At 49.8% G+C, this 11,800-nt stretch overlaps 1 protein-coding gene across 1 annotated transcript; it reads left to right on the forward strand.

Annotated features, from left to right (window-relative positions):
- The first annotated feature begins 8,124 nt into the window (after positions 1-8,124).
- On the forward strand, positions 8,125-11,319 carry Hoxb13 (homeobox B13). Its single transcript, XM_021213775.2, has 2 exons — positions 8,125-8,849; positions 9,829-11,319. The coding sequence occupies exons 1-2, from the start codon at positions 8,246-8,248 to the stop codon at positions 10,083-10,085; spliced, it is 861 nt and encodes a 286-aa protein (XP_021069434.1). The 5' UTR covers positions 8,125-8,245; the 3' UTR covers positions 10,086-11,319.
- Positions 11,320-11,800: the final 481 nt, after the last annotated feature.

Here is an 11,800-nt window from a genome sequence, read left to right on the forward strand (position 1 = left end):
CAAGGACTCCAGGATGAGAGCAAGATGGTGTGTTTCCCTTTTAAGGCTCAGTCTGCATCCCTGAGGAAGGTAATTCCCCAGGCTAGAATGGTACCATCCCCCATAGGAATGGTAGTGCTGTTCTGGAGGGGTGGGCGACCAAGATGGAGATGACAAGGAGGCAGAATCTGCAGGTGTCTAGCATGGCACAAAGAACACCCTTCCCCCATCCCTATGTGCACCCTCCTCTACCACTGCATGTACAGTGGATTATGTCAGGGGCTAGAGGGATGTGAACTGTCTTCCTAGGCCTTCAACTTGAGCTACAAGGACTGACCTGGGTTATCTAGGCTGCTGATATCCAGGAATAAGGAACCAGAGACTTGACCAATCTAAGAGGGTCCGACCTCCCAGAGCAGAGACCATCCTTCTAGAGCAGAGCCAATCTGGTAGGACAGTGACCAACAGTTGCCTCCCTGAGACCCAGTGGACTGAAAAAATTATGCTGAACTCTCAAGCTTCTATAGTCCGGTTCCATGGGACCTAAGTGTTTTGAATTCACAGCCAGAGCAACCCTGGAGACTCCTTAAGCCTTCTTCCATTGCTTCTTCTGCCCCAAGTATGACAGCTCAGCAATGCCTAGAGCCTCACAAGCAGCTCCTGTTGTCCACATTCTATTCAGGGCAGCTCCCCGCACCCATCCAAGGCATTACTACCCAGCCACATGAGCACTTGGCTGTAGAGAACTGGATCATGAGCACTTGGCTGTAGAGATCATAGCTAAGGACTGATTCTTTTCCCAACTGTCTAGTTTGTGTAGCTGAGGAATTTGGAGATTCCTCTTGTTCAAGAGAAGGAGAGGAGAGCTCCACATTCATTAGTTAGAGACAGTCCCAAGTAACAATTTCCCAGACAAAACTTTCTATACTTCTCACCCTCTAGCTCCCTGGTCCCTGTTGTCACTTCCCTGCAGTAGCAGCCAAGGTCAGAACCTCTGACCAAGTCATTTAAGCTCCACCCCCCGTCACTTGGGACAAAAGACAGTCAATATCTGAAAGGATGGTTTTTGGCATCAGTAATTGAAATCCCTTCCAATCATGGACAACACAAGATCAAGAGGGTGGTGGTGGAGGGGGGAGTTGTGTGTGATTTTCCCAATTTAAGGAGGCAAATGTCCTTTTTTCTAGGAACCCTAGAAGTAGGAGGTGTGCCAGTTTAAGTTTACACAGTCCAGAGCCAAGAGAGGCTAGGATCTCTGTTCCAATCTCAAATTTTACTTGGATGGAAGCTTCTGCGGGTATGGAATTCATACAGGCAGGCTACAGAGAGCCAGCCTGCTCCTCTAGGCTCCTGTGCCAGAACCTTGGAGACCTGAGGGGAATGGACTTTTGCCCAGGCCATGGCTCACAGGGCAGTAACCAGGAAGTGCCTGATAGTAATATCAAGCTGGGACTGAGGTTCAGAAATGGTGATGGGGTGGGGTGGCTTTCAATCTTGGAAGCAAGGAGCTATTTTTAAGTCTTTAGAGTACTCAGGACTTTAGCCTCTTTGATTTTCAAGGACAGGAGCCCATGAGGGACAAGGAGGATAGTACTCAATAGCGATGGATGGATTGTGTGTGTGTGTGTGTTACATGCTTGCTTTCCCCCCTCCTCTTCCAGCTTTGTTTCTTGGAATAAATAATTTAGTGAGGGGAAAAGGGGGCAAGACTTTGCAATTTGGAATGGGTGCAGAAAGGAGAAAGATGGGCTGCCCTTGGCAAGGGAGGTACAGGGATTAGAACAAGAAATTAAAACCTACTATCCCTCACAGCCCTCACAGCCCCCCCCCCAAGCCTCAAATCTGCATTTCTTTTTTAGGCTGCATGGGTGAAATGGTGTGGATTTAGAACACATCTTTTAAAAGTTCAGTCTTTCTCTCTAACAGGAGAGAGGGTCTGGATAAACCTGGGATCAGCAGCCTTGAGAGTGGAAGTCCACTGTCATTGTCAACAATGCCACCACCAACAATGACCACATACAGGTGGGGAGGTGGGGGGCAAGGTGGTGAGTAGGTTGTAAGTTGCTTTTGTGAATTTGTAGGCACTTCTTTTTTTACAAGAGGCCCCATTCCAGAGCCCTGGCAGAGACCCCCAAGAGTTGAAACAGAAGCCCAGGCTCCTAGAGGTTGCTACAAACCTCGAAGATACTGATCGAGGTGCCCCCCTCCCCATTTAAAGGTCTTGCCGGGCTCCTCCAGGTTCTGGTGTGTCTGAGTTGAGGCTCTGGAGAACTTCTCAGGGAACTAGAGTGAAGCTTAGGGAGGGGACTTTCCAGTGTCTATTTGGAACCCTTTCATGGAGTCCTGAGGCATTTGCAATCTGGATGCACCATCCCAGGTGACTTGCTCGTCAAGGTTTCACCACAGAACTTGGCTCCTTTGGTCCAAACATAGATACAAATAGATACAAATCAGAAGCAGTGGCTCTCATGACCTCTTTCTTCCCCCTCCATGGGCTTCCTCCACAATACAACCCTTTCTTCTAGAGGTTTTTCCCTGGTGTCCCTTTGCCCAGAGTTAGCCCTGCTGGGAACTCACAGGGAAGCAGAAACATGCCATCCGCCATCCATTCCCTTTCACACAGTGCACATAGGCAAACTGAGCCAGGAGTCTGGGGGATGGGGTGTGAGGCTTGCCCAACATGCTAACATGCTGGCTGCTAGAGCAGGGACCTGTAATGTTTGTAATGTTTGGCAGAACTATCTAGGCTCAGAATTCCTAATGGTTTTTGACTCAGATCCAAGCTGAATGCCAGGGTTGGGTATCTAAGCTCTGACCCTTGCAAAGCCAGGGGTTGGAAGAGGGAGTTGGGGACCAGGGTGTGGGGGTGGGATACATTAGCCAGCCAGTCTTCCTATTCACCCTACATAGCTGGTGTGGTTGCTCACACTCCAGGAGCAGAGGTATTTGGTCACTGCTCTTCATTTTTCAAAGGTATTCTTTTCTCTCTGCCTGCTTTTGACTCCACTCACAGATTCACTGGCTTGGCTAAGCTCTCCAGGTTCTAGAGACCTCAGAGAGAGAATGTAGCAACTAGTTTCCCCTCTAGAATCTTTTTCATCTTGCCCCAAGAGGATGTTGCAGGGTTGCTCAGAATAGGGAGCTAAGGAGACCTTCTCACTAAGCCCACCATGCCTCTATCCCACTGGCAGTTGTAGCTCTTGGATCCCAACGTCAGCTTATCTAAAAAGATTTTCCTCCAAGGCTTGAAGAATAGACCTGGACCCACTTCATTTTAAGGCAGCCATGGGAGAAATGTTCTAGTCCCATACAGGATCCCCCAGGCTTGTAAACCAGGTCTTCTCTGCCCAGGACTGACATCCCCTTTCTAGTCGCAGGCTGCAGCCACCGCAGTGCAGCAGGCCTTTCCAGACTTCCGCAAAGAACAATGAGAAACTGGGCAAGAGGGCAGAAGAGGAAAAATGTGTGTGTTCTTTGGGAGAAAGAGAGTAACATGAAACAGAAGAAAGAAGAGAGAGAAATACAAAACGATGGCGAAAAGAACAAAAGAAATAATAGAGCAAGTGTCAAATAAGAAGGGAAACAAAAAGCAAAAAGAATAGATTCAAAAACACAGACACTAGAATGCAAGCAATAAAGAGAGAAAGAAAGAAACGGAGAAAACGATACGCAATCAAGATATCTAAAATCGAAGGAAAGACAGAAAAAGAAACTCAAACACAAAAGGGGCAGAGAACTCACAAAAGAATAAAGACAGGGAAAACATAGGCTGGAGAAAAGAGGAAAGAATAAAACAAGACCAAGACCAAGACCAGCTTATTCTTGGGAAGCCAGGAGAAGCGGAGCGACCACACAACGCTCAGCCGAGCGCGTGCGGTCCAGTGGATCCCGCAAATCTCGGTCTTTTCGGAGAAGGAAGTGTCCCCAGCCCCGCTGCGAATAAATCATTATCCGTCACCAACGACCTGAGGGCCGCCAACATCGCCACGACATACACCCAGTGTTCCACTTAGGATAAAGAAGGCAGCGAGTTCTCACTTTACAATAAAATAAAGCAAAATGTAACCAATGCCCCTAAGTGGAGCGGGTGGGCTGGTCTTGCCCCCTCCCTCCTGAACCCGATTTGGGGCGGGAGCTGACACGGAGGTGCCAAGTCCCCGTGGCCGGAACCCCTGGGGGCGGGTCGGCCTCGCTCAAAGGCAAGGCAGTAAAGGTCATAGGCGGTCTGCGGGGCTGCGCTGAATGGGATCCAGGGAGGTAAACAGACTCTTAACTTTCAACTTGGCCTTGACCTTCCTGGAAGTGTCTGGCGGGTATGTAAAGGAGCCTGCTGAGGCTTTCAGTGCATTTGGCTGGGTCAGTAAAGGGGGCTCTAGGGCTACAGACTCCTCCCGGTGGGTCTAACAGGAGGTTCCCAGCGGGACACAAAGAATTCTGTGAAGCTGGAGAAAGGACTGGGGACGCTTTTGGGGAGACCAGAGGACCACGGGTTGGAAAGGGGTTTGGGAGCTGAACTCCTGCAGAGTCCCAGGGTGGAATCTCAGTTTCTGTGTGGGACCCGGGTTCCTACGTTGGGAAGAAGTGATCTAGGGCAGTTCTTCCTTTTAAATAAAAGCAAATCATTTCATTATTCACGTACACACACAGGAACACAGATTGAATTCGCATTTTTCCAGTTTGCAAAATGTTTTCATATGCAAAAATCTCATTAAATCATCCTAGAATTCCTGTAAGGTAAGAATTATTAGCACCATTTTAGAGAGAAGGGGGCCAAATCCTGTTTTCAAATCCCACTGAGATATGATATGGGGCAAGTCGCACAACAGAGGCACTCACATATACGAACATGCAAAGGTAACAGGAGCCTAGCTCGAATGCTAATAAATGTAATACCTAGACCTGATCCCTGGCATAGAATACACGAATAAATTTCTGAGGGAGCAAAACCAAATTCTTAGTACTATTTATGTTGAAAAATGTCTGATCCGGAGGGAGTTTTCTAGCACAGCTACAAGTGTCAAAGTTTAAGCTGGTCAGTCCCCATTCTGTAAGAAGTCTCTGCAGGCTTACTCCTGTGCATGTTTATATAAGCATTTTACCTCCAAAAAGCTCAGTTGTAACCATTGCTGCTGTGATTTTCCCCCTCCCAATCCATTAAAATAGAACCCAGGGCCTCACACACGCTAGGTGACCACTGCTAGAAATTATTGTTGTTTAATTATTGTTCTTCCTAAGTTGGGATAAAACTGGTGGGGGGTGGGAGCAAAGCAGGAATCCTAAGCATACAGGGTCTTAACAAATTGAATACCCGCACATAACCAGCATCCATATGGAGATAACATTTCTAGGGCCTTAGAAAGTCTCTTTATTACCTCTCTTTCCTTTGGCTCGTTTCTAGTTTTGACTACCCCAAAGCTCTTGAACTATGTAGACACGGAATCATAAAGATGTAGTCTTTTATACCTGACTTCTTTCGCCAGCGTTTGCTGGGTTTTAATCACCACGTTTTATTCCAGCCTGATTTCCTTTGCCTATCCCACTCTCGCTAGAATCTGACTTGCTTCCAGTTTTGAACGCCTATGGATAGTGCTTCGGCAGACCTAGTGCATGACACCACGATGATTACTCTTTCTTTTCTTTCTAAAAGTGGGAACCAGCGGGGACATGGTTCAATGGTAGAATGTTTATCTAGCACGTGTGATGCTCTGGGTTCAATTGTGAGTACTGAGAGGAAAGAGAAAAAGAAAAGACTATGTTGTTTCTATCATGCCAGCGGCACTTGGGAGGGAGATGCAGGAAGATCAGAATTTCAAAGATATCTTCAGCTACACAGGGAGTTTGAGGCCAGTCTGTGATGTAAAATGCTGTGAGAATTTGCATGCCATATATCCCAGGGGTCAGGGGTCATGCAAATCTTCTGGATATCAATGCAGTTTCAGTGGTCTACAAGAGAAAGTGCTAGAACATACCCCACGATGGATATAAAATGTTCCCTTATGCCCAGAAATGTTGTTTTGTCAAATGATTTTGATTAAAAAAAAAAAAGTAAAGGCCACTGTATGGCATTAATAAACTGTCACACATCTTTCCTCCTCACCAAAGACAGGGTTTCTCTGTGTAGCCCTGGCTGTCTTGAAACTCTTTCTGTAGAGCAGGCTAGGTCTCAAAAGGCCTGCCTCTACCTCCCTGGTCCTGGAATCAAAGGGGAATGCCACCATATCTCTACATCCCAGCATACAGGCATCTGTGTCTACGAAACCTAAGAACTGGAAAGTTCTGTCTTTAGGGGGAAATCCTGGTATTTCTGCCCTTCATACTTGGCTGAACAACAACCTGGATTGGGCTCTGGACAGCAGTGAACAGACACCTTCCTCTTATTTCCTTTCTCCCTGTTTTCAAATGTGCTAAAAATCGGGGGGGGGGGATATTAACAATGTCTGTTGGGAGTGATACACAATGTCTGTTGGGAGTGATACACAGTATACTACAGGCCTCCATTCTGGCTTCCATAGACCCTTTCCCACAAAGTGACTCAAGTCCAAGTTCAGGCTTTGGCTGCGCTGACTCAACTCAAAGGGTTCCGTTCTTTATTACAAACAAACTCTCGGTGTAGAATAGAAAAGTTCAAATTTTCTGCCGGGGTGAGGGGAAACCTGAGTGAAAACTAGAAGACACAAAGGGATTTCACGCGAAAGTGATACAGGATAGGAAAAACAAAACAAAAACCAAAACAACTTTAAAGGCAGATTTGTGAAACAAGCCATTTGAATCTACAGCACAATAGGCCCCAACAGAGGGCCTTGGACAATCCTAGCAGTTGGAGCACTTCACTCTTATTCCTATTCCTCCCCTTTAACTTCCAAGGAAATTTAAAGCCCGCAGGAGGCAGCTAGGGGGTCCTGAGCTTTCTAGTCCCTCAGTCGTGTGGAAGTGTGCTGGGGCCAGGGTTCGGTTCCTGGACTTTCCGGCCTAGAGAGCGGCACCGAAGAGCAGAAAGGCCCCACACAGACCAAGCTCCTGCAATCTTGGGACCCAGGATCCCCACAGGTGGGGATGGCCACGTAACCAGCCTTGGTCTCCCCAGATTGCAGATTCCAGAAAAAGGGATACAATCTTGACCCCCCCTTCCCATTTGTAATGTGTCAATCTCACCCTCTTTTCCTCTTTCCCTCTCTTCCTCTCTCCTCCCTCTCTCTCTACCCACCCCCCCAACCCCCACCAGCCTTCCTTTCCACACCGAGTCTATTCCTTCAAGTAAAGCCCCTGTACGCCTGTGTCTCTTGGTCTTTTTCTCCACCCTTAAACGGAAATCCAGACCCCCTTCCCAGACATTGGCTCTATTTCCCCTTTAGATCCGGACACTGCGTTCCCTGGGCCAAGCACTGCACGTTTTCAGCGCTCCTTCGTGTCCCCCGCCCCTTGGCTCCGCCTCACCCCCATTGGGGCCTCCCCGGCCGCGGTTTGACTAGGCAGGGTCCTTGGGGGATGGACTTGGGAGGCACTTCCCCGGGCGCAGTGTGTTCGGGACAGGAAGGGTATCTACAATGAGCTAGGGTTGCTAGTACCCAGACGCCAAGCAAAGCGCTCCCTGATGCCCACAGTTCTCATTCCCATCTCAGCAGCATTCCCGGGTTCTCCTTTGAGGCAGCCCGAAGTGGCCTCCCAGCCCTTCCCCCGACTCCCCTCATCCCCAGGAGATGGACACTTTATTGGGAGAGCTTTTTATTCTCTCGTTAAACCTGCCAAAGCGCAGAAGACAGAGAGCCAGGCACACACACACACACACACACACACACACACACACACACACACACACACAAAGAGAGAGAGAGAGAGAGAGAGAGAGAGAGAGAGAGGACAGAGACCAGAGACAGCAGTCAAAAGCAGAGACAGAGAGACATAGAGACAGAGACACAGAACACATACAGAAAAAGACAGAGACACACATACAAAAAGAGACAGAGACAGGCGGAGAGGGAGAGAAGGGAAGAGAGGAGGCGGAGCCGGGCTCCCCGTCCCTTCTCCCCCTGCAATTTCTGCGGGTGGATTTTATGAGCCTCTCTCCCCCAGGCCACAGCCAATCAGCACTCGTGCCCAGGCTCTTGCGTCTCTTGCGTCAAGACGGCCCAGCCAGGCGAATGCAGGCGCCGTGCGAGCTGGGAGCGATTTAAAACGCTTAGGATTCCCTGGGCCTGGGTGGGGAGAGACTGCTTGCTGCCCCCTAGAACCCCCACCCTCGGCTCCCCATGAGCCGATCATTGGCTCCATGGAGCCCGGCAATTATGCCACCTTGGATGGGGCCAAGGATATCGAAGGCTTGCTGGGAGCTGGAGGGGGTCGGAATCTAGTCTCCCACTCCTCCCCACTGGCTAGCCATCCCGCGGCTCCAACGCTGATGCCCACTGTCAACTATGCACCCCTGGATCTGCCAGGCTCTGCAGAGCCACCAAAGCAGTGCCACCCTTGTCCTGGGGTACCTCAGGGGGCATCTCCAGCTCCTGTGCCTTATGGCTACTTTGGAGGCGGGTACTACTCTTGCCGAGTATCCAGGAGCTCCCTGAAACCCTGTGCCCAGACGGCCACCCTGGCTACCTACCCTTCGGAAACTCCTGCACCTGGGGAGGAGTATCCCAGCCGTCCCACCGAGTTTGCCTTCTATCCGGGCTACCCGGGACCATACCAGCCTATGGCCAGTTACCTGGATGTGTCTGTGGTGCAGACTCTGGGAGCCCCCGGAGAGCCTCGCCACGATTCTCTGCTTCCCGTGGACAGTTACCAGCCTTGGGCCCTGGCCAGTGGCTGGAACAGCCAGATGTGTTGCCAAGGTGAACAGAACCCACCAGGTCCATTCTGGAAAGCGGCATTTGCAGGTAACTTCTACTCTGGCTCCCCTTGGCTCAGCATGGGCTACGCTGGCACTTGCTTGGAAGGAGGAAGAGGAGAGGAAGGGAAACTTCGGGCTGATGAGGAGGGGCCTGGGGTTCCTTGGTTATTTACTAGGACTGTGACAGAGGGTCCAGGCAACAAGAGGGCCCGGTTGGAGGCCTCAGGGGGTCAGAATAAGGGGCCTCAGCAGGATGCTAACTGAAACTTGAGGGTAGCCATCCTTCCTGTCTTCTCCAGGAGGCTCTGGGACCAGTCTTTCAATATGTCGGGAAAACCTTGGATCTCTGCTGTTGATTGGGGCCAAAGTGTCCCTACCCAGCACAATCACAGACTAATTCTGCCCAAAGGTCAAATGACATGATCCAGTGGTCTTGAGGGTGGCATTGAGAAGTGGGATCGGAGATATTGGGTGTTTCCTCGAGAATACAACCCCTTCCTTTTTTTTTAAAAAAAAAAAAAAAAATCAATTCGAAAGGAAAATTTAGGTTTTCTTTGACTGATGTTGTATTGAAGGGTGCATTTGTGAGTGTGCATGCGTGTGTGTGTGTGTGTGTGTGTGTGTGTGTGTGGTGTGTAGGGTGTTGGGTGGGGAACAGAAAGAACCCTGTTTTCTCCTGTACATAATTTGCCAATTTGGAGGAGTGGCTGAATCTGAACACGCATGTGAAAGTGAACTGTGTGATTGTGGACAAAAACCTGACAGGGTGGGTGTGTTTGCACACCCCTGGTATGAGGTCAGTGATGGTGGGGGTGGCCAGCAGGAGCAGAGGCTGAGTGAGTGGAGAATCAGGCAGAATCTAGTCTCGTGTGCTTTGAGGGAGCCGGGGCCCACACATAGGATGATCAGGAAGCGCCTGCAGGATGACGTAGCCCTGAGGCGTGCAGGGCCTGGGTCTGCGCTTCATCTTGCACTAGAGAGGGGTCTAAGAAGCCCTTTCTTCCCTCTCTTTTTCCACCACACAGAGCCCAGTGTCCAGCACCCTCCTCCGGACGGCTGTGCCTTCCGCCGAGGCCGCAAAAAACGCATTCCCTATAGCAAGGGACAGTTGCGGGAGTTGGAGCGGGAGTATGCGGCCAACAAGTTTATCACTAAGGACAAGAGGCGCAAGATCTCGGCAGCCACCAGCCTCTCTGAACGCCAGATTACCATCTGGTTTCAGAACCGCCGAGTCAAGGAGAAGAAGGTTCTTGCCAAGGTCAAGACCAGCACTACCCCGTGAGCACCAGAGGGAATGGGCAGGGGAAGAGGGCTTGTCCTGGAAAATGGGGAGCCTGCCAGGGCCAGGACTGGCAGAGGACTCGGCTGAGGGACCCCAAGAGATGACACCTTTAGCAGGCTACTGAGTTCTGGACTGTTCTTCGGGGCTATCCTGCATGTGCCGGGAGTGGGAGGCCTGAAATTACATACTCCTCCATCAGGGTTCCGAAGAACCTGTATCAGTCATAATCATTCATCCCGACAGTGGTGATAATCTCATAACCAGTACTAGTTGTCATGATAATTAGCCTCATATTTTCTATCTAGAGCTCTCCTGAGCACTTAGAAATCGCTTTCATGAGTTGAGCTGATTGTGAATAAATTCGGAAGATCTTGTAGGATAGTCTCCTCTCAGATTCCTTTCCATGTGTACCCAGTGTGCTCTCCTTTCTCCTGGTTGAGGGGAGAGAGAATGGGGTGGGGATGGGGGACAAAGGTAGATTCATCCTTCTAAGGTGCCCATACCTACTTGGCATTTTTCTGAGATGAGGGCAGGACAGACCATGATAGCGGGTGCTTCTCCCTCCTCCCTGCCCACCTTCTCCTGTGGCCTCCCCCCTCCTGGACAATCTCCTAGGCTATACAAGGTGGGAAGCCCCCACCCCATCCCAAATGCTGAGATTTGATAGTGAAATGAAACCAGTGTCCTGATTGGGTCAGAACCCACCAGGAAGTGAATACCAAGAAAGGACTTACAGACTTGGCAAGACAATTACTTGGGCACTTTCTTAAACTCTGCTTCTCTTGACAAATGATCAATTTGGGCTATCCTGGTTGTTCTGACCCAGTTGGATTAGGGTTTGTTGGGCATTTAGGAGCCATGTGCAGTAGCCATGTGGCCTTGTCAGGATTCCTTCCAGGCCCAGTGGTTATAGGAGAGGGCACCATATCCTTGGGCTTTTGAAAACACACTAGAGTTTGGGAAACCAAAAAAATGGCCCCTTTACTCCCCACTATTTTTCCTGCTCACCTTTCTTTAACACTGGAGGAACAATTTCTCTCCTCAAGGCCTGGGAGAAGACTATACCTTTTTACTGTTATTAACTGTTTTTTTTTATGTAAATGACAGCAACTGGAAAAAGTGAAGAGACCCAGGATTAGGCTGCAGGGATTCCTGGAACCCAAAGTCAAAGTGGCCTCGACTTCTTTCCCCTTTCACTGTCTGGGTCCCCGAATAAACTGCACCCAGTGGCACCTTTCCCTCTTCTTCCTCACAAAGCCAGAATAAAATACAAAATACTGGAAAACGCAGAGGAGAACGGCTGTTGGCAGAAGTTGCGCCAGGAGATAGGCATGAAGGTCTCATTCCCTGATGCACTTGGACCCACTGTGGGGTAGAACTATAGGACCCCCCCCCTCAGCAGAGCCAGCAAGGTTACATCAGTCACTCTAAACCCTGGACTGTTTGGTGGGTCTCTGTGATGTGATGCCTGAAGTCCAGAGATGCCTCACAATTGAAGTGGCTGCCTTGAGTTGAGTAGTCATTTAGTGGTAGGTAGTGGCCAATGTATTTGTGAGTTTTTCCTTGCTAAAAAGGATTTATGGTTCTTCAAGAAACCAAGGATAAGCACTGCAGCCAAGGGACTCCAGAGCATCGGACAGTGGTGGGGTGGGATCCCAGCCCTGGCTCCTCTCCCAGGAAAGAATGAGCACGGGGAGCAGGGGAAGCTACATATA

This window comes from Mus pahari, chromosome 14 (genome assembly GCF_900095145.1).
Source record: "Mus pahari chromosome 14, PAHARI_EIJ_v1.1, whole genome shotgun sequence".
Classification (NCBI taxonomy): Eukaryota; Metazoa; Chordata; class Mammalia; order Rodentia; family Muridae; genus Mus; species Mus pahari.